The 19009-nt window shown below is 39.9% G+C and overlaps 1 protein-coding gene across 3 annotated transcripts in view; it reads right to left on the reverse strand.

Moving 5' to 3' along the window:
* LOC115210968 (aprataxin and PNK-like factor) overlaps nucleotides 1–19009 on the reverse strand; it is a 121603-nt gene that overhangs the window by 39879 nt on the left and 62715 nt on the right. For all 3 annotated transcript variants that reach the window (XM_029779793.2, XM_029779792.2, XM_029779794.2), the window contains exons 3-6: nucleotides 16990–17156; nucleotides 14582–14757; nucleotides 4024–4097; nucleotides 2502–2673 (exon numbers count right to left, since the gene is read on the reverse strand). In XM_029779793.2, coding sequence (XP_029635653.1) covers nucleotides 2502–2673; nucleotides 4024–4097; nucleotides 14582–14757; nucleotides 16990–17156 — 589 coding nt within the window. The remainder of the gene's footprint in view (nucleotides 1–2501; nucleotides 2674–4023; nucleotides 4098–14581; nucleotides 14758–16989; nucleotides 17157–19009) is intronic.

Below are 19009 nucleotides of genomic sequence, written 5' to 3' on the forward strand. Positions count from 1 at the left end.
TGGCCACATATGGATGGTGCTTTTTAGGTGCCAGAGGAGGCTGGCAATGGCCACAATTGGTTGGTACTTTTTACATGCCATTGGCACGGAAGCCAGTCAAGTCACATCTCATGTGAATTACAGAGTCAGTGTTCAAAACTCACTGAGCTACTAGGACAACACTAAAAACTTCCTCTTCGTGTAGTGTTTCAAAAGATACACTGAAATGGGGTTTCACATTGGCTTCTCCAAACCAAACTGAAGGTTTTGAACCAGCAATTCTAGTCAACAACCAAAACACTCATCAATCATACAACCCCCTTGATGCATGCAGATAATTCCAGTTGGTCCAATCAATGTAACAACCTGCTTGTGAAATTAACGAGCAAGTGGTTGAGTACTCCACAGACGCACATACCTTTAATGTAGTTCCCAGGGAGATTCAGTGTGACACATTCTGTCGCACTTTTTTACCAGCTGAGTGGACTGGAGTGACATGAAATAAAGTGTCTTGCTCAAGGACACAACATGCCACATCATCATCATCATCATCATCATCGTTTAACGTCCGCTTTCCATGTTAGCATGGGTTGGGCGATTTGACTGAGGTCTGGCGAACCAGATGGCTGCACCAAGCTCCAATCTGACCTGGCAGAGTTTCTACAGCTGGATGCCCTTCCTAATGCCAACCACTCCGAGAGTGTAGTGGGTGCTTTTACGTGCCACCGGCATGAGGGCCAGTCAGGTGGTACTGGCAACGGCCACACTCAAATGGTGCTTTTTATGTACCACCTGCTCAGGAGCCAGTCCAGTGGCACTGGTAACGACTTCGCTCGAATGTTTTTTTCACATGGCACCAGCACAAGTGCCAGTAAGGCGACACAAGTAACGATCACGCTCGAATGTTATTTTTTACGTGCCATCGGCATGGAGGCCAGCTTGTCGCTCTGGCAACGATCACGCTCGTACGGTACTCTTAGCATTTCACTATCATGGATGCCAGTCATCGAATTTGATTTCAATTTCGATTTCACTTGCCTCAGAAATCAAATTCATGCCCTTACAACTGTGAGCCGAATACCCCAACCACTAAATCACATGTGGCTTACTGGTTATGGTTGACTTTATTTCATGTTGCTCCAGTTCACTCAGCTGGCAAAAATGAGTTGTACCTGTATTTCAAAGGGCCAGCCTTGTCACACTTGTGTCATGCTGAATCTCCCCGAGAACTATGTTAAGGGTATGTGTGTCTGCAGAGTGCTCAGCCACTTGCAAATTCATTTCACAAGCGGGCTGTTCCGTTGATCAAACCAATTGGAACTCTCATTATTGTAACCATTGCAGTGCCAGTTTCTTTTCTTTCTCTCTCTTTTTTTTTTGTTTTTGTCTTTTTTGATACATCTCTTCACAACAATAATTTACATTATTTACATTTGACAGATATTTGTCCTCATCTTGTTTGTTGTTAACACAACATTTCGACTGATATACCCTCCAGCCTTCATCAGGTGTCTTGGGGAAATTTCGAATCTGGGTTCTCATTCCTAAGGTATTTTTTGATGTTACTGTTGTTATTATTATTATTATTATTATTATTATTCAGGTCACTGCCTGGAATCGAACTTGGAATCTTGGGGTTAGTAGCCTGCACTCTTAACCACTGCGCCATATGCAGAAAGTGTCACTGAGAGTGTCTTTACTGTGGATATAGCTCAGGAAACAGGTTTCATATTTAGAAACATCATCATTTTAATGTGTACTTTTCCATGCTTGCATGGGCTGAACTGAAGTTTACCAACGCTAATTTTCTCGGGCCAGATGCCCTTCCTGTCATCAACCATCACCTGTTTCCAAGCATGACATGTTCTCACAGAACACTGGAAATGAATAACACAGTTTGTATGACAGTGACAATCATTTTACAACCATCATGTGATGTCAAGACAAGGAGACACAAACACACAAACACACACACAACAAGCTTCTTTTATTTTCATCATCATCAACATCATCATCGTTTAACGTCTGCTTTCCATGCTAGCATGGGTTGAACGTATGACTGAGGGCTGGCAAACCAGATGGCTGCACCAGGCTTCAATCTTGATCTGGCAGAGTTTCCACAGCTGGATGCCCTTCCTAACGCCAACCACTCAGAGAGTGTAGTGGGTGCTTTTACGTGCCACTGGCACGGGGCCAGTCAGGCAGTACTGGCAACGACTTCGCTTGAATCTTTTACACATGTCTAACAAATCCACTCACAATGCTTTCACCAGCCTAGAGCTACAGTAGAAGACATTTACCCAAGTTGACACGCAGTGGGACTGAACCTGGAGCCAAGAGGTTGGAAAGCAAACTTCTTACCATACCACTGCACTGTAAATTTTTGTAGTGTAGGAGTATAGTTAATAAGAAATTGCACTAATATTTCACTTCAACACTGTTCGTGCTAGGATAAGAAATCCTTCATAATAATGATAGTAAGGAGAAGTTTCAGTGATTAAAGACAATAAAAGATTACAAACCTCCACTTCGTGTGTTTGCCTTTTGTGGTTTTTCTTTCTGTTCAGGTGTTTCTGTGGTAGTTGTCTCACTTGTGTTATCTGCTGCTTCAGAAAGTTTTCGTTTTTTGGAGTTGGGAGCATCAGATAATTCTTTCTTGGTGTCTTCTTTGGATGTGGGGCTGGCTTTTTCTTCCTGAAACACACACAAAATGGTATGATGTTATGGTTACAGTTGGATTTCTCTTGTGAAATGCCTCCATTTATAGGACAACCATTCTTGGCATTCTCCATATACTTCTTAATGAAGTATATGGAGGTTGGACAATAAGTGTAAGTCAGTGTCAATGGTGGTTCCAGAAATTCCGAGCCAGAAACTACAGCCTAAAAGATGAGCTTCATCTTGGAAGATCTGTAGAGCTCGACAAGGACATCCTACAAACTCTGGTGGAACAAAATTCCGTTGTAACTGTTGAGGAACTAGCAGAGAAGCTCGGATTTGGTCGGTTGACCATTCATCAACACCTGCATGTCATCAGAAAAGTCAGTAAATTGGGTTAATGGGTTCCTCACAAACTTTCCAAGTCTAATCACGCACAGACAGTGAATGTGTGCTTTTCTTTGCTGTCACGTCTTACGAATGAACCTTTTTTGATGAGAAATGGGTTCTCTATAAAAATGTCAAGCACCAAAGACAGCGGGTAGAAAAAGGAGAAACCCTGGCAGACTCAGGCTAAAGAAGGTCTTCACCCATGTAAGGTATTGTCATCTGTTTGGTGGGATATGAAAAGTTTAGTCCACTTTGAAGTTTTAAACCCAAGCCAAATGATAACAAAAAGATCTACTGCAAGTAGCTTGAGTGGCTTAAGTCAGCACTAGAAGAAAAATGACCATCTTTGGTTTCAAGATGAAAGGTGTTCCTCCATCAGGGTAATGCTCAGCCACATACAGTAAGGATGACATTCCAAAGGCTGGAGCAGTTTAAATGGGAAACGAAGCCCCACCCACCATATTTGCCAGACATTGCCCCATCTGATTATCATTTATTCTGCAGTCTTCAAAATCATTTGGACAGAAAAAACATGAATTCTGTAGATGAGGTCAGAACAGTATTGGAGGAATATTCTTCATCACAGACAAGTGAATTTTGGAAGAGGAGCCTTGCAAGTCTACTAGATAGATGGAAGAACATTGTCTACTAGATAAATAGAAGGGCATTGTCTATCAGATAGATGGAAGAGCATTGTAGAAAACAAAGGAGAGTATATTTTTAGATTAAAAAAGAACTTTGCTTATCTTAATTTTGAAGAATAAAAGAAGTATAACAAAAAACTGCATTATTTAAGGGATGACCCAATACTTTGGGTTAAAAAAGTTCTCCAACCCCTGCTCTAAAGCCAAGCTGTCTTTGATGGGTCATGGGTGAAACACATCTTAGGGTGATGAAAAAAAGAAAAAAAAAGTTCATTCAGAGAGAAAGATAAAGAATGAGTATAAACAAAACAAAAAATTAAACTACAAGGTAGACAGGAAAAATAATACACACCTGTTTTACTGCTGTATTACTGTTGTCTTTAGTTGCTGCAGCTTCAGGTGATGTCTCTTTGGAAGCTTCTGTAGCTACAAAAGAAGCAAAAAAAAATTGACTTTAACAACAACAAACCAATCTGATACAAGATAAATCTGGTGAAAAGCTAGTAGAAATAAATATGACAATGGTGTTGAAGATGAATAAATTATAAAATGCTTTGCAAGTGCTGCTTGTCTGATATCAAGTATTTCTGAATTTAGAGATTGGTATGACAAGCTGATAGAAAGCTACACAAATGTGTATATGAGAAATTTTATGCAACACACCACAGAGCATTTGAATTTAAAACACTGTATAAAAGAATGTATATATATTTAGACTTATTTGTTCTCCCTAGAGGTTATAATCTCAAAATCATTTTAGATCAAGGTTAAATGTTTAATTACAAATTACTAATGCTAAGCAACAGAAATCAAATTTATATTTAAGTGAAAGAGAGAGAATGGATGAGCAAATATTCAAAAGTGTGGTGACACTATGAAATAGCAGGCTGTAAAATAAACCAATAGCTTGCTATTTTTGAGATGTCTTTTACCAAGAACAGAAAACATTTGGAGATGAAGCTAAGATGTTTCAGTTGAATTGAATTGCTAAACATTTGTTTATGAAAAAGCTACTCTTTATATCGTTTTTGGATTTAGTTTGCAAGATTCTTTATGTGAGTTTGTGTGTTGAAGCATATTTTTGCTTCTTGTAGAAGCATAGTTTTGACTTTCAAAACTATTGACAAGGTTGCAAGATGCAATGAAAATCTTAGAAAAATAAAATAAGTGGAAATTTTTACCGGTGAGTGTGTTAAATCATAAGGCGCTAAAAAAGAATGACTCTCCCCAGACACAACAGAATATGCTCCTCTTTATGATTATTTTTGCTAATTTATCTATAGATTACGACCGCTAAGCAACAGAATAATCTAGATATTCTAACATCATGTCATGGTGGTGGAATAATGCTGTAGATAGAGTCACAAATGTTAAGAGACAGGCTTGAGAAGTAATGGAAAGAGTTATTACAAAACTGATTAGGAAGAACATCTTGGATATAGATGCAGTTCAGATTTTTGTCAGGAAAAGAGTATCATTGATGCACTCTTCAAAGTGAGACAAGTACAAGAGAAGTTCTTAGCTACTATGACTAGCATTTGTTGATCTGGAGAAGGCCTTTAACAGGCTACCATAATCTGTTGTCTGGTGATCTTTAAAAAACTGAGGTACATATGAATGGTTTGTGAGAACTGTGCAAACCATGTATAGAGATGCAAAGTGAGAACTGGATATGAGTTCAGCAAGGAACTTAGTGGCAAGTAAGTGTCTACCAAGACTTGATTCTTAGCCCCACTCTTGTTTATTATAGTTCTCCAGACTATAACAGAAAATTCAAGACCAATTGTCTGCTTGAACCATTGTACACCAACAACTGAGCTGAATCTGTTGAAAATTTAGAGAAGAAATTCTAATTGTGGAAGCAAAACTTAGAATTGATGAACCTCAAAATAAACCTAACAAAAATGTAAGTTTTACATAGCAAAATGACAGGACTTTATAACTATCTGGAAAGTGACTGATATGCATAAAAGGGGTAGGTACGAATTCCATACAATGTACTGATTCAAGAGTGGCTGTGTGGTAAGAAGCTTGCTTACCAACCACATGGTTCCGGGTTCAGTTCCACTGCATGGCACCTTGGGCAAGTGTCTTCTACTATAGCCTCGGGCCGACCGAAGACTTGTGAGTGGATTTGGTAGACGGAAACTGAAAGAAGCTCGTCGTTTTTATATATATATATATATATATATATATATATATATCATCATCATCATCATCATCATTTAACGTCCGCTTTCCATGCTAGCATGGGTTGGACAGTTCAAATGGGGTCTGAGGAGCCTGAAGGCTGCACCAGGCCAGTCAGATCTGGCAGTGTTTCTACAGTTGGATGCCCTTCCTAACGCCAACCACTCCGGGAGTGTAGTGGGTTATTTTATGTGCCACCGACACAGTGCCAGACGAGGCTGGCAGACGGCCACGCTCGGATGGTGTTTTTATGTGCCACCGACACAGGTGCCAGATGAGGCTGGCAAACGGCCACGATCGGATGGTGTTTGTTACGTGCTCACAGCACGGAGGCCAGTCGATGCGGTACTGGCTACGGCCACGTTTGGATGGTTTTCTTGTATGCCACCGGCATATATATATATATATGTGTGTGTGTGTGTGTGTGTGTGTTGTGTGTCTGTGTTTGTCCCCCCAATATCGCTTGACAACCGATGTTGGTGTTTACGTCCCCGTAACTTAGCGGTTCAGTAAAAGAGACCAATAGAATAAGTACTAGGCTTACAAAGAATAAGTCCTAGGGTTAATTTGCTCAACTAAAGACGGTGCTCCAGCATGGCCGCAGTCAAATGACTGGAACAAGTAAAGAGTAATTTGTGCCGGGAAAAACTCAAGTGACCAATGCAAAGATGGAAAAGTGGATGCAAAAATCATGATGATGCTGATGATGATGACAACAATGATACACATAAACACACACACAGATATCTGTATGTCTTTCCTAACACTTAATTACTCTGCTATAAAGTAGTATAGTGTACAGAGTTTGTACATCTGAGCTGAATTTATATTATACTAGCAGTATCGCCCGGCGTTGCTCGGATTTGTAAGGGAAATAACTATAGAGCATTTTTAGAGAGTTATAGCCAAAAAACAGCAAAAAATGCATTAAAAATGGAAAAAAAATTATGGTAAATTTTTTTTTAATCGTTGACTCATCGTAGACACTTTTAGAGAGTTACTTCCCTTTAAAAAAATATGCATGAAAATGGAAAAAAATGATGGTAAATTATTTTTAAAATCGTAGACTCATCGTAGACGCGCGCTAATACCCAGAAGGGCTCGATATGAATCACGACTATAAGATACCCGGTTTTGGTTAAACTGCACCGCAAAATATGGGAGTAGTTAGGAATCTAAATCGAAGGGGACAGACACTCACACAACTACAGTTTTATATATAAAGATATTGCTTCAATTCCAGTCATAAGGATTAAATATGACATTTTCACTATTTCGCAGTTGTCATAAAGAATGTCTTTTACAATTTATTTGATTGTTGGAGATATCGTGGGCAATTGATTACATCTTTTTGAAGCAAAGCAGGTGTGACTGTGTGGTAAGAAACTTGCTTTGCATCCACATGGTTTCTATAGCTGGATGCCCTTCGTCATCATTTAATGTCTACTTTTCCATGCTTGCATGGATCAGATGGAATTTACTGAGGCAGATTTTCTACAGCTGGATGCCCTTCCTGTTGCCACCAGTCACCCATTTCCAAGCAAGGTAATATTTCCCCTGAGCTAGACATGTTTTTCACCAAAGACTGGAAACAAACCACCTAGCTCATATGACAATGATGCTAGAACCATCACATGATATCTAGACAAGGGCACCTGTGCACATACATTCTCGTAGACAGGTTTCTTTCAATTTCCATCTACCAAATCCATTCACAAGGTCTTGGTTGACCCAGGGATACAGTAGAAGACACTTGCCCAAAGTGTTGTACAGTGGGTATGAACTCAAGACCATAAGGTCGGAAAGCAAGTTTCTTAACCACACAAGTAAAATAATTGAGACAGACACACACACACTGAGACAGACAGGCGTGTGTACACACACACACACAAAGTAAATCTATCAGTAAACAAAAAAAAATGGATAAATGAAATCAGAGAATCCAACAAAGGCGCAGGAGTGGATGTGTGGTAAGTAGCCTGTCTACCAACCATATGGTCCGGGTTCAGTCCCACTGCATGGCACCTTGGGCATGTGTCTTCTACTATAGCCTCGGGCCGACCAAAGCCTTGTGAGTGGATTTGGTAGACGGAAACTGAAAGAAGCCTGTCATATATATATATATATATATATGTATATGTGTGTATATATTTGTGTGTCTGTGTTTGTCCCCCCTAGCATTGCTTGACAACCGATGCTGGCGTGTTTACGTCCCCATCACTTAGCGGTTCGGCAAAAGAGACCGATAGAATAAGTACTGGGCTTACAAAGAATAAGTCCCGGGGTCGATTTGCTCGACTAAAGGCGGTGCTCCAGCATGGCCGCAGTCAAATGACTGAAACAAGTAAAAGAGTAAAGATTGAATTTACCAATTATTTTTTAGGAACGACAAGGATTTGTAATGAAGCTCTTAAAGCTAACTTTCTGTACTGTTAACCAGATAAGATATCAATTTTGCCTGGAAAATAACATCAGTCTATTAAGGATAACATTTCCCAGGTTTGGAAAAAACAAAACCCAACAGCTGGTTCATCTATTATTCACCACAGCTAAGTAAATTCAAATAAAGCAGAATTATGTGTTACTCAACAGTAGGTTATGAACAGAGCCACAATCCTGTGGACCAATATCTACCACAATGTCAGAAAAAAAAAAACCCCAAAAAAAACAAACTGAAACAAATGCCACCACCACCACCACCACCATCGCTAGTTAGCTATTCAGAAATAATGTGCAGCTAAAGTGCTTAACAAACAAGTTCCATTAGATTATGAAGACAATTGCAATCACAATAATAACAGCATAAATGACAGCTCATACCTTATGGCCACAAAGTCAGGCTGACTTTACCTACAGCACTATAGACATCCATTGCAAATGTCAAACAAAACAAGCTGACACAATATTCCTGTGATTGTCACATCCTAAACTAAACTAATAAACAAAAAAAAAAAACATATTGATTTCATAAACTGAGTTGAAAAAAAGACTGACTTGAGTTTGTTGACATGTTGTTATTTGTAAATGTGGCAAAGTGACAGGGGTTTATAAATTGGGGGTAGCCTTTATATATATATATATATATATATATACATAAGGGTCAAGAGTTCATTGGATCTTTCCAGTCAAAGGTCAAGAGTTCACTGAACTTTTTCCAACTCCTGTCAGTAGAAGGCTATAAGGTTATAGAGATGAAGAATGAGGACTGTTTAGCATTCAGGCCTTTCTTGGGCCATTATTGGTGAAAATGAAGTAAATTGGTTCAAACTAGGAGCTGAAACTATGCTTGAGAACTTACTACTTACTTGTCAATGCTTATCTGACTTCATATAATTATCCTTTTTAAAAGACAATACAATATCAATGCATGCACATGCACACACAGACAGAATAGACAAGGAAGAAATTCCCAATCAATTATATATTAAGGATCCTATGTTTCATCATCAATATCATCATTGTTGTTTAACGTCCGCTTTCCATGCTAGCATGGGTTGGACGATTTTGACTGAGAGCTGGCGAACCAGATGACTGCACCAGGCTCCAATCTTGATTTGGCAGAGTTTCTACAGCTGGATGCCCTTCCTAACGCCAACCACTCTGAGAGTGTAGTGGGTGCTTTTTACGTGCCACCGGCATGGGGGCCAGTCAGGCGGTACTGGCAACAACCTCGCTCGAATCCTTTTACACATGCCACCAGCACAGTGCCAGTAAGACGACGTTGGTAACAATCACGCTTGAATGGTGCCCTTTTACGTGCCACGAGTACGGAGGCCAGTTAGCCGCTCTGGCAACGATCACGCTCGGGTGGTGCTCTTGGCACCCTACTAGCATGGGCACAAGTGCCTGTAAGGCGACACTGGTAATGATCACGCTCGAATGGTGCTCTTTAACTTCCACTGGCACGGAAGCCGGTTAGCTGCTGAGAAAACTTGAGTGCTTTCATAAATTAACACATCAACAAGCATTTTAAGGCCATTTTCCCTGTTAAAATCTGGTTTTACCCTTGCAGAGCATCATTAATAGCTTTCGCTGTCTTGTCTCATCTTCTGCTTCCTCTTCTTCTTTTACTTCCTTCCACATTCATTTCCATCACTCTTCTCATCCAGTCCCTTTCTTCCTTCTTCAGCACATGTCCCAACCATCTCATCCTGTTTCTCTTTCACAACATCCATCACTTGCTCTATTCCCATCATTTCATTGACTGCCTTCCTCTCTTTCAACACTACTCTACTTATCTACAGAACCATTTATAAATTAAAATGAAAGAGGAAAATATTAAATCACAAAACTGAAAAAACAGAAAATGAATTTAAACTTAAATTGAAAATCAATAAAAAGGGAAATTCAAATAGAAATTCATAGAAAAAAATTAACATTGATTCCTGATCAAATTTCAATTTCATGTCAATCCACAATTTTCAGACATTTCATCTTATAAAAACAATTCAGTTTTGTCAATTTGAAACTTCAAACTGACAAAAACTTATAGAATAAAAATAAGACCTTAAAAAAAAAAAGGAACAACTTAAATCTAAATTCCCATACCCAGCTGTAATTTTCTTTCTATCATAGAGCGTGCACAAGGGGCTAAACACAGAGAGGACAAACAAGGACAGACAAACGGATTAAGTCGATTATATCGACCCCAGTGCATAACTGGTACTTATTTAATCGACCCCAAAAAGATGAAAGGCAAAGTCGACCTCGGCGGAATTTGAACTCAGAACGTAACAGCAAGCGAAATACCACTAAGTATTTCGCCCAGCGTGCTAACGTTTCTGCCAGCTCGTCACCTTTTGGAGCATGCACTATCACCACTATACACATAATGTGCCAGCAATGAAAGAAATGAAGGCAAAGGAAGACACAGAGATATTTGCCAAGATACTTAAGGTGTTAGATTATAGTTTCACTCTAGATATGAAAACACAGATGCCATATTCCAATCTATAACTTGTGGGCATTAAAGAGACACATGTGTAAGACCTGAAGTAGATAGAGAAAAATGAGGTCAAGAATGAACTGTTAGCCTGTAGGGGAAAAAACTGAGCAAAAGAGAGCTGAACTTTAACAACATCAGCAAAAAGGATGCAGGAGGGTTAACTGTGGTGATATGAATATAATGATGTACATGAATGAGCGCTGGGTGAATAAGTATTATGTTATTGGTGAAGAACATACACAGAAGGAAAAGATTCCCTTCCTTGTAACCCATTATCGACATCCAAAACTCCCAATCTCTTACAAACACACATCTTCAACATCCTCTCTCACATTATTCATCATTATCATCGTTTAACGTCCGTTTTCCGCGCTAGCACGGGTTGGATGGTTCGACCGGGGTCTGGGAAGCCAGAGGCTGCTCCAGGCTCCAGTCTGATCTGGCAGAGTTTCTACGGCTTGATGCCCTTCCTAACGCCAACCACTCCGCGAGTGTAGTGGGTGCTTTTTACGTGCCACCTGCACAGGTGCCAGGGGGGGTCCGGCATCGGCCACGATTGGTTGGAGCTTTTAACGTGCCAGTGGCACGGAAGCCAGCCAAGGCGGCACTGGCAACGTTCGGATGGTGCATTTTATGTGCCACCGGCACAGAAGCCAGTCGGAGCGGCGCTGGCGTCGGCCATGTTCGGATGGTGCTTTTTATGTGCCACCGGCACAGAAGCCAGTCGGGGCGGCGCTGGCATCGGCCACGTTCGGATACTGTTGACACACACACACGCACTCTCTTCCAGTATTTTTTCCTGTTCATCACTATCTCTCTTTCTCTCTCTCTTCCAGTACTCCGTTTATAACTATCTCCCTACTTCTATTCTGTACTAGCAGTATCGCCTGGTGTTGCTCGGGTTTGTTTCGACCCTTTAGAATTGGAATTTTGAAAAGTAAAAATTTTGCATTATGTAGCTTGTTATTCTCTTTAAGTGAACATTTTTCTGGTTGAAATACACCGAAAAATGGCGACACAGCAGTAAAAAAATTGTAAAAAATAGGGATTTTCATAGAAAAAAAGCACCTTTTTGATGTAAATAATTTTTGGTGTTAACATGGTCCGATTTGAATTTTTTTCTTCTACGGAATGAAGAGCAAGCCTTCTTCTATCATACTCTCAATTTTGGTCAACTTGCGCCGCAGGGTCTCGGAGGAGATAGTGTTAGTTGAAGGCTACCAAACCTGCCATACACAGACAACTTCAGCTTTATATATATATATATTTCTTTACTACCCACAAGGGGCTAAACATAGAGGGGACAAACAAGGACAGACAAACGGATTAAGTCGATTACATCGACCCCAGTACACAACTGGTACTTTAATTATCGACCCCGAAAGGGATGAAAGGCAAAGTCGACCTTGGCGTAATTTGAACTCAGAATGTAACGACAGACGAAATACCACTAAGCGTTTCGCCCGGCGCACTAACGTTTCTGCCAGCTCGCCGCCTTTATATATATATATAGATTTCCCCCAACATGCTACTCAAGCTCTCTCTCTCTCTCTTTCCCTTTACTTTCTCTTTTATTACCCCTCACTTCAATCACTCTGGTTCTCCCTTACTCTCTCCTACATCTCCTTCTGCACTAGTTCCCTCTCATCCCTCTCTCTTCTATCTGCTGGAGAGAAGACAACTCTTTTAGTTATGGTGAACATAGAAATCAAGCTTTAGTTCTGTTATAGACAAAACATCCTCTCTAATAGAGATGCCATGATAAAATGCACCGAGTGATTGGCAACAGGAAGGCTGTCTGGTCAAAAGAAATATGCCAAAATGAAGTGTGTAAAAGAGATATGGTCCTGACCTCCCTAGGAGAGCATTAACTCCAAATATGAACTAATTCAATTCATGGTGAGCTGTCCATCACATGTCAGCATGGGAGATTAATCAATCAATTCTCGTCATCTTCATCATTTTAACATTTAATTTTTCCAAGCTACCATATGATAGACAAGACTCGTTAAAGCAACTAGCTGGCCCCATGCCGTCAACAATGATGGCGAATTGTAGTATTTTATATATAAATAAGGTTCATAATAATCACAGATACAAACATTCACAAACTTACCTTGTACATGCACACACATACACACATATACTCACACAGAGTTGAAACGCTGTTTGATTTTCCTTTTCAGCTTTGAATGTTCACCATCCCACTTCCAGTTTGATATCACCCCTTCTTTCCTTATTCATCAATCACTCCTTCCTTTCTCATTCATATGTTATGACGGAGAAAGACACAAGAGTATTATTATAGTAGATTTTTCTATGCCTGGACGCACTTCTTTCACTGACTCTCTCTTTTATAGCTGAGTGAAGTTCTATTTCTTCTTTCAAATGACAGGCTGTTCAAGGGCCAGCCGGACTGGCTCCCATGCAGTGGCACGTAAAAAATACCTTTTGAGCATGGTCGTTGCCAGTACCGCCTGACTGGCCCCCGTGCAGGTAGCATGTAAAAAGCACCCACTACACTCTCGGAGAGGTTGGCGTTGGGAAGGGCATCCAGCTGTAGAAACACTGTCAGATCAGATTGGAGCCTGATGCAGCCTTCTGGCTCGCCAGTCCTCAGTCAAACCGTCTAACCCATGCTGGCATATAAAACAGATGTTAAACGACAACAACAACAACACCAACATTATCTGTATAATGACATTTCTTTTATACAATGTGCAAGTAGATTTTTGTACAATAAGCATAAGGTCTGAAATTAGGCAGGAAGGGGTCAGCCAGTTATATCGACTACAGGGCTCAAATGGTACTTATTTCATCAACCCCAAAAGGATGAAAGGCAAAGTGAACCTCTGCAGAAATTGAACTTAGACACTAAAGTCAGATGAAATGCCACATAGCATTTTGTCTTGCGTGCTAACAATTCTGCCAACTTGGCACTTTTCTACCAGATATACACACACACACACACACACACGTGCACACATGGTGGACTTCTATATAGCTTCTGTCTTCCAAATTCCACTCACAAGGCTAAGGTTACAGTAAAAGACACCTGCACACAGAGCTATCCTGAAACCACATAATTGCAAAGTGAAGTGCTTATCCACAAGGCCATGATAATCAGAGAATAGACACACCAATCAGCATCATCATTATCATTTTAACATCCACCTATCCATACCTGTCTGTCTATCTCTTTCTCACAAAGAGAGACAAACAGACAGGTTTCACTTGGCCCAAGGCTATAGAAGACACTTGTCCAAGGTGCTGCACTGTGGGACGGAACCCAAGACCACATTCTTAAACACACAAAAATCAAATGGAAATTGTAGTTAAGACACCCGTGCCAGTGCCACGTAAGAAGCACCGTCTGAACGTAGCAGATGCCAGCGCCACCTGACTGGCGTCCGTGTCGGTGACACGTAAATGCACCAACCAATCGTGGCCATTTGCCAGCCTCCTCTGGCCCCTGTGCCGGTGGTACATAAAAAACACCCACTACACTCACGGAGTGGTTGGCGTTAGGAGGGGCATCCAGCTGTAGAGACACTGCCAAACCAGACTGGAGCCTGGTGCAGCCTCCATGGCTTACCAGACCCCGGTCGAACCGTCCAACCCATGCTAGCATGGAAAACGGACGTTAAACGATGATGATGATGATGATGATGACAGCCACACCTGTTACCAATGAATTTTTTTGTTTTTTGTGCTTTATGACATTGTTCTTGTTGCTGTTATCGTTGTGTAAGAAACGTAACAATGAAATACATACGTTTTGTATCATTTAATTTGTTGGCATCTTTCTTCTTCTCCTCGTCTTTCACTTCTTTCTTTACATCTTTCTCTGGAGGCTTTTCTTCTTTCTTTACTGTATCTTTTTCTGTTGTTTCTTTATTTGAATCCTTCTTCACCTCTTTCCCATCCTTCTCAGTTGTTGACAATTCTTTCCTGAATAAAAATTACAAACATGTTTTAATGATATATTTAAAAACTGAAAAAAAAAAAGGCATGTTTTCAATGTATGTGTAGGTGTGTGTGTGTGTGAGTTTTCTCTTTAGTTTTTGTATTTTCTTCATAACATAGACTTACATTGATTTATCGAAATCAAATTCGATGACTGGCATCCGTGCTAGTGGAGCACTAAGCGCACCATCCAAGTGTGATCGTTGCCAGAGCAACAAGCTGGCCTCCATGCCGGTGACACATAAAAAGCATTTGAGTGAGGTCATTGCCAGTGCCGCTGGACTGGCTCCTGTGCAGGTGGCATGTAAAAAACACCATTTGGGCATGGTTGTTGCCAGTACTGCCTGACTGCGCCGGTGGCACTACACTCCTAGAGTGGTTGGCATTAGGGGTGGAATCCAGCTGTAGAAACTCTGCCAGATCAGATTGGAGCCTGGTGCACCAATCTGATCTGGCAGAGTTTCTACAGCTGGATGTCACTCCTAACGCTAACCACTCCGGTAGTGTAGTGGGTGCTTTTACGTCCCACCAGCACAAGGGCCAGTCAGGCGGTACTGGCAACAGCCACACTCAAATGGTGTTTTTTTACATGCCACCTGTACAGGAGCCAGTCCAGCGGCACTGACAATGAGCTCGCTCGAATGTTTTTCATGTGCCACCAGCACAAGTGCCAGTAAGGCGACGCTGGTAACAATCACATTTGAATGGTGCTTTTTATGTGCCACCAGCATGGAAGCTAGTCAGCTGCTCCAGCAGCTATCTGTAATTCTGAAAAATGATTTTTTTTTTTGTTTTTCATGCAGAGTATTTCAATTCAAGCCATTTGCTAAAGCTTTAACCCTTCAGCATTCAAACCGGCCATATCCGGCCAAAATATTTAACCTGTTTTATATTGAAACTGACCAGATCTCGCCTCTCACCTCAGCCCTACAAAGTCGTTTTAAAACTAAAAAATCACATCACTGAAATCTCTAAACTACAAGATAATGCATGATTAATTCAAACCATTTTAAATAAACAAACATCACATTTGACAGAATAATCTGAACATTAAAGGGTTAAAAGATGTTCTTAACACTTTTTTTCTCAATTACTGTTATGTGTTTTGACTATTATCATGTAGAGTTTTGTGGTCACACACACACACACATTAATAATGTATTTTGGAAGAAAAAAGTGGTAAACTGGCAGAATCATAAGCATGTCACATAAAAGGCTTAGTGGCATTTCTTCCAGCTCATTATGTTCTGGGTTCAAATACTGCTGAGGTCAACCTTCCTTTTAATTGTTTCAGAGTTGATAAGATAAGTACCAGTCATGTACTGAAGCCAATGTAATCAACTTCCCCAACTCCCTTCAAAACTGTTGACCTTGTACCAAAATGAGAAAGAATATACTGAAGAAGAACCAAAGATTTGATCATACATGAAGTATTGAATTTGTAGGATAGCTCCCCAAAATTTCATTAGCTAACAGCGTTATGAACCTATCAAACAAGAACTGGTCAAGACTCAGTACCAACAACAACAAAAGCAATGACAGCAGTAATAATTCTTTCTGATTTTATTACAAGGTCAATAGTTTTCAGTGCTGAACTGGCGCTTATTTTATCAAGCAGAAAGGATGAAAGACAAAGTCAGCCTCAACTGTATTTGAGCTTAGAACAACATAAAGAGCTGGAAGGAATGCCACTAAATATTTTGTCCAGTATGGTAACAATTCTGCCAGTTTGCCATCTTAATGGCAAAGGTAGTATCAACAACAATGATATTTTGAAACCTGACTATTTTAACGAGACATCATCATCATCATCGTTTAACGTCCGTTCTCCATGCTAGCATGGGTTGGACGGTTCGACCGGGGATCTGGGAAGCCAGAAGGCTGCACCAGGCTCCAGTCTTATCTGGCAAAGTTTCTACAGCTGGATGCCCTTCCTAACGCCAACCACTCCGTGAGTGTAGTGGGTGCTTTTTACGTGCCACCCGCACAGGTGCCAGGCGAGGCTGGCATAGGCCATGGTCGGATTGGTGCATTTTACGTGCCACCGGCACGGAAGCCAGTCGAGGCGGCGCTGGCATCGGCCACGATTTACATGAGAATGGTAAAAGAAAAACTGTAAACAACAGGCTAGTGACCCTATTACTTTGAGTCACGAAGATTCCTAGAAATATTGGGGTTGAAAAGAAAGATCTGGAAGGAAGTCAAAGAGACACTTACTGCTCAACCTTGCCATTCTGGACGGTGCCATATGTAACTTCATAAAAAAATTTGTCTTGCAGCAAACCAAACATGTCACCTGCTTCCAACCGTTTCTGCTGGTCTTTGGGTAAAGCTAATCTATCTTTTGTTCCTTTTTTCTGGTAAAAGCAGGGATTTGCATGTGTCTAAAATGAAAAGAAGATTGTTGTTTATATATATATATATATATATATATTATATATATATATATATATATCAATATGGTGATTTGGTCATTCATATTTACTAAGACAGAAATAACATTATTAACAATACAAAAAAAAGAAGAAATAAAGTGGTTTAGTGGTAGAAACACTGGAGTACTAGACATCTATATTTCTGACCAAAATACACTCCTCATGAGTTTCAATTAAATTCTAAAATAATCATGAATTTAGGCTCGTTTCATTAAATAACTCTAACCTTTTTACTTATCAACATATTAATGTGATATTTGGAACATAATTAAAGAAAGGGTTCTTAATCAATTCTATTGCATAACTTTTGTCTCAAAGTGACTTTAATTACAGGTAAATCCAGGTAAATTGAGCAAAAGGTAAAAATATTAAAATTTTAAATTGAGCAAAGGGTAAAAACTTAAAATTTTGTTTAAACATCACTATAGAAAATGAATCATCAGCTAATATTCAAATGGGTATGCAACAAAATTTTGATAAAGAAGAATTGTGCACATCACTAGATCATCAGTTGAATTTAATGCACAACAGGTGTACCATAAAGGTGGAATAAAGTGAAATACTGGAATCCACATCAAGTTTGAACGAACTAAAGAAATCGGTCAAAAAATAATATACGGCCCTGGTTATGGTATGGAAGTGATAAATTCCAGACCACATTGTTCCCTAAGCCATGCTGACTAACATTTGGTCAGAAATATAGTAACGAATGGGTTAATAAAACCAAACACCTTACACTATTTGGTTTTATTTCTCTATGTTCTGAGTCCAAGTCCTGTTACAGTTGGAATTTACCTTTCCACATACTAGGATCAATAATGGCCAGATATATACTGAGGTGGATTCAGTAAAATCCACTGCTCTTTACATGGTAAATTTCACAGTAGAATCATTCTGTACTGTGTAAATTACATGTAATAAAATATTACTCCACACACAGTAAAATCCACTATATTATATACAAAATCAACAATTTTATATATATATATCATCATCATCATCATCGTTTAGCATCCGCTTTCCATGCTAGCATGGGTTAGACGGTTCGACTGGGGTCTGAGAAGCCAGAAGGCTGCACCAGGCCCAGTCTGATCTGGCAATGTTTCTACGGCTGGATGCCCTTCCTAACGCCAACCACTCCGTGAGTGTAGTGGGTGCTTTATACATGCCAGACGAGGCTGGCAAACGGCCACGACCGGATGGTGCTTTTTACGTGCCACCGGCACGGGGGCCAGGCTAGGCTATATATATATACAAAATTAAGAGGAATGACCACTGAAGTGGACACCCTATATGCTAAACATAGACGTCAAATCACCATTACCATGAAGAACGTGTTCTCAAGAAAAACATCTCAGTAAAAACGCCAATTACTGAGTTTTTTTTCTTGAGAACACATCCTTCGTGGTAATGGTGATTTGACGTCTATGTTTAGCATATAGGGTGTTCACTTTATTGGTCATTCCTCTTAATTTTGTATGTAACACAATTTTTAATCTTCGGATTTATAAATATGCTAAGCCACTAGTTAAATTGATTAACATCAATTTCTACCCTAATTATTTAATTTTATATATATATATATATATGATGTACACACATACACACGCGTACACACACACACATAGTTTAGTTTTCAATTAAGGTAAGATCAATATTAAAAAGTACTCCATCTAGTGAGCAATAAATATTGTTTAATGAGCTTACTAATAATTTCTCACAGTGAAGATACTGTCTAGGCAGGTTTTAAAACATGCTTAGTGTCTCCAAGTAATCTTCAGGCTCTGGGCACATGACCTATA

The sequence above is a fragment of the Octopus sinensis genome, linkage group LG4 (assembly GCF_006345805.1).
Source record: "Octopus sinensis linkage group LG4, ASM634580v1, whole genome shotgun sequence".
NCBI lineage: Eukaryota > Metazoa > Mollusca > Cephalopoda > Octopoda > Octopodidae > Octopus > Octopus sinensis.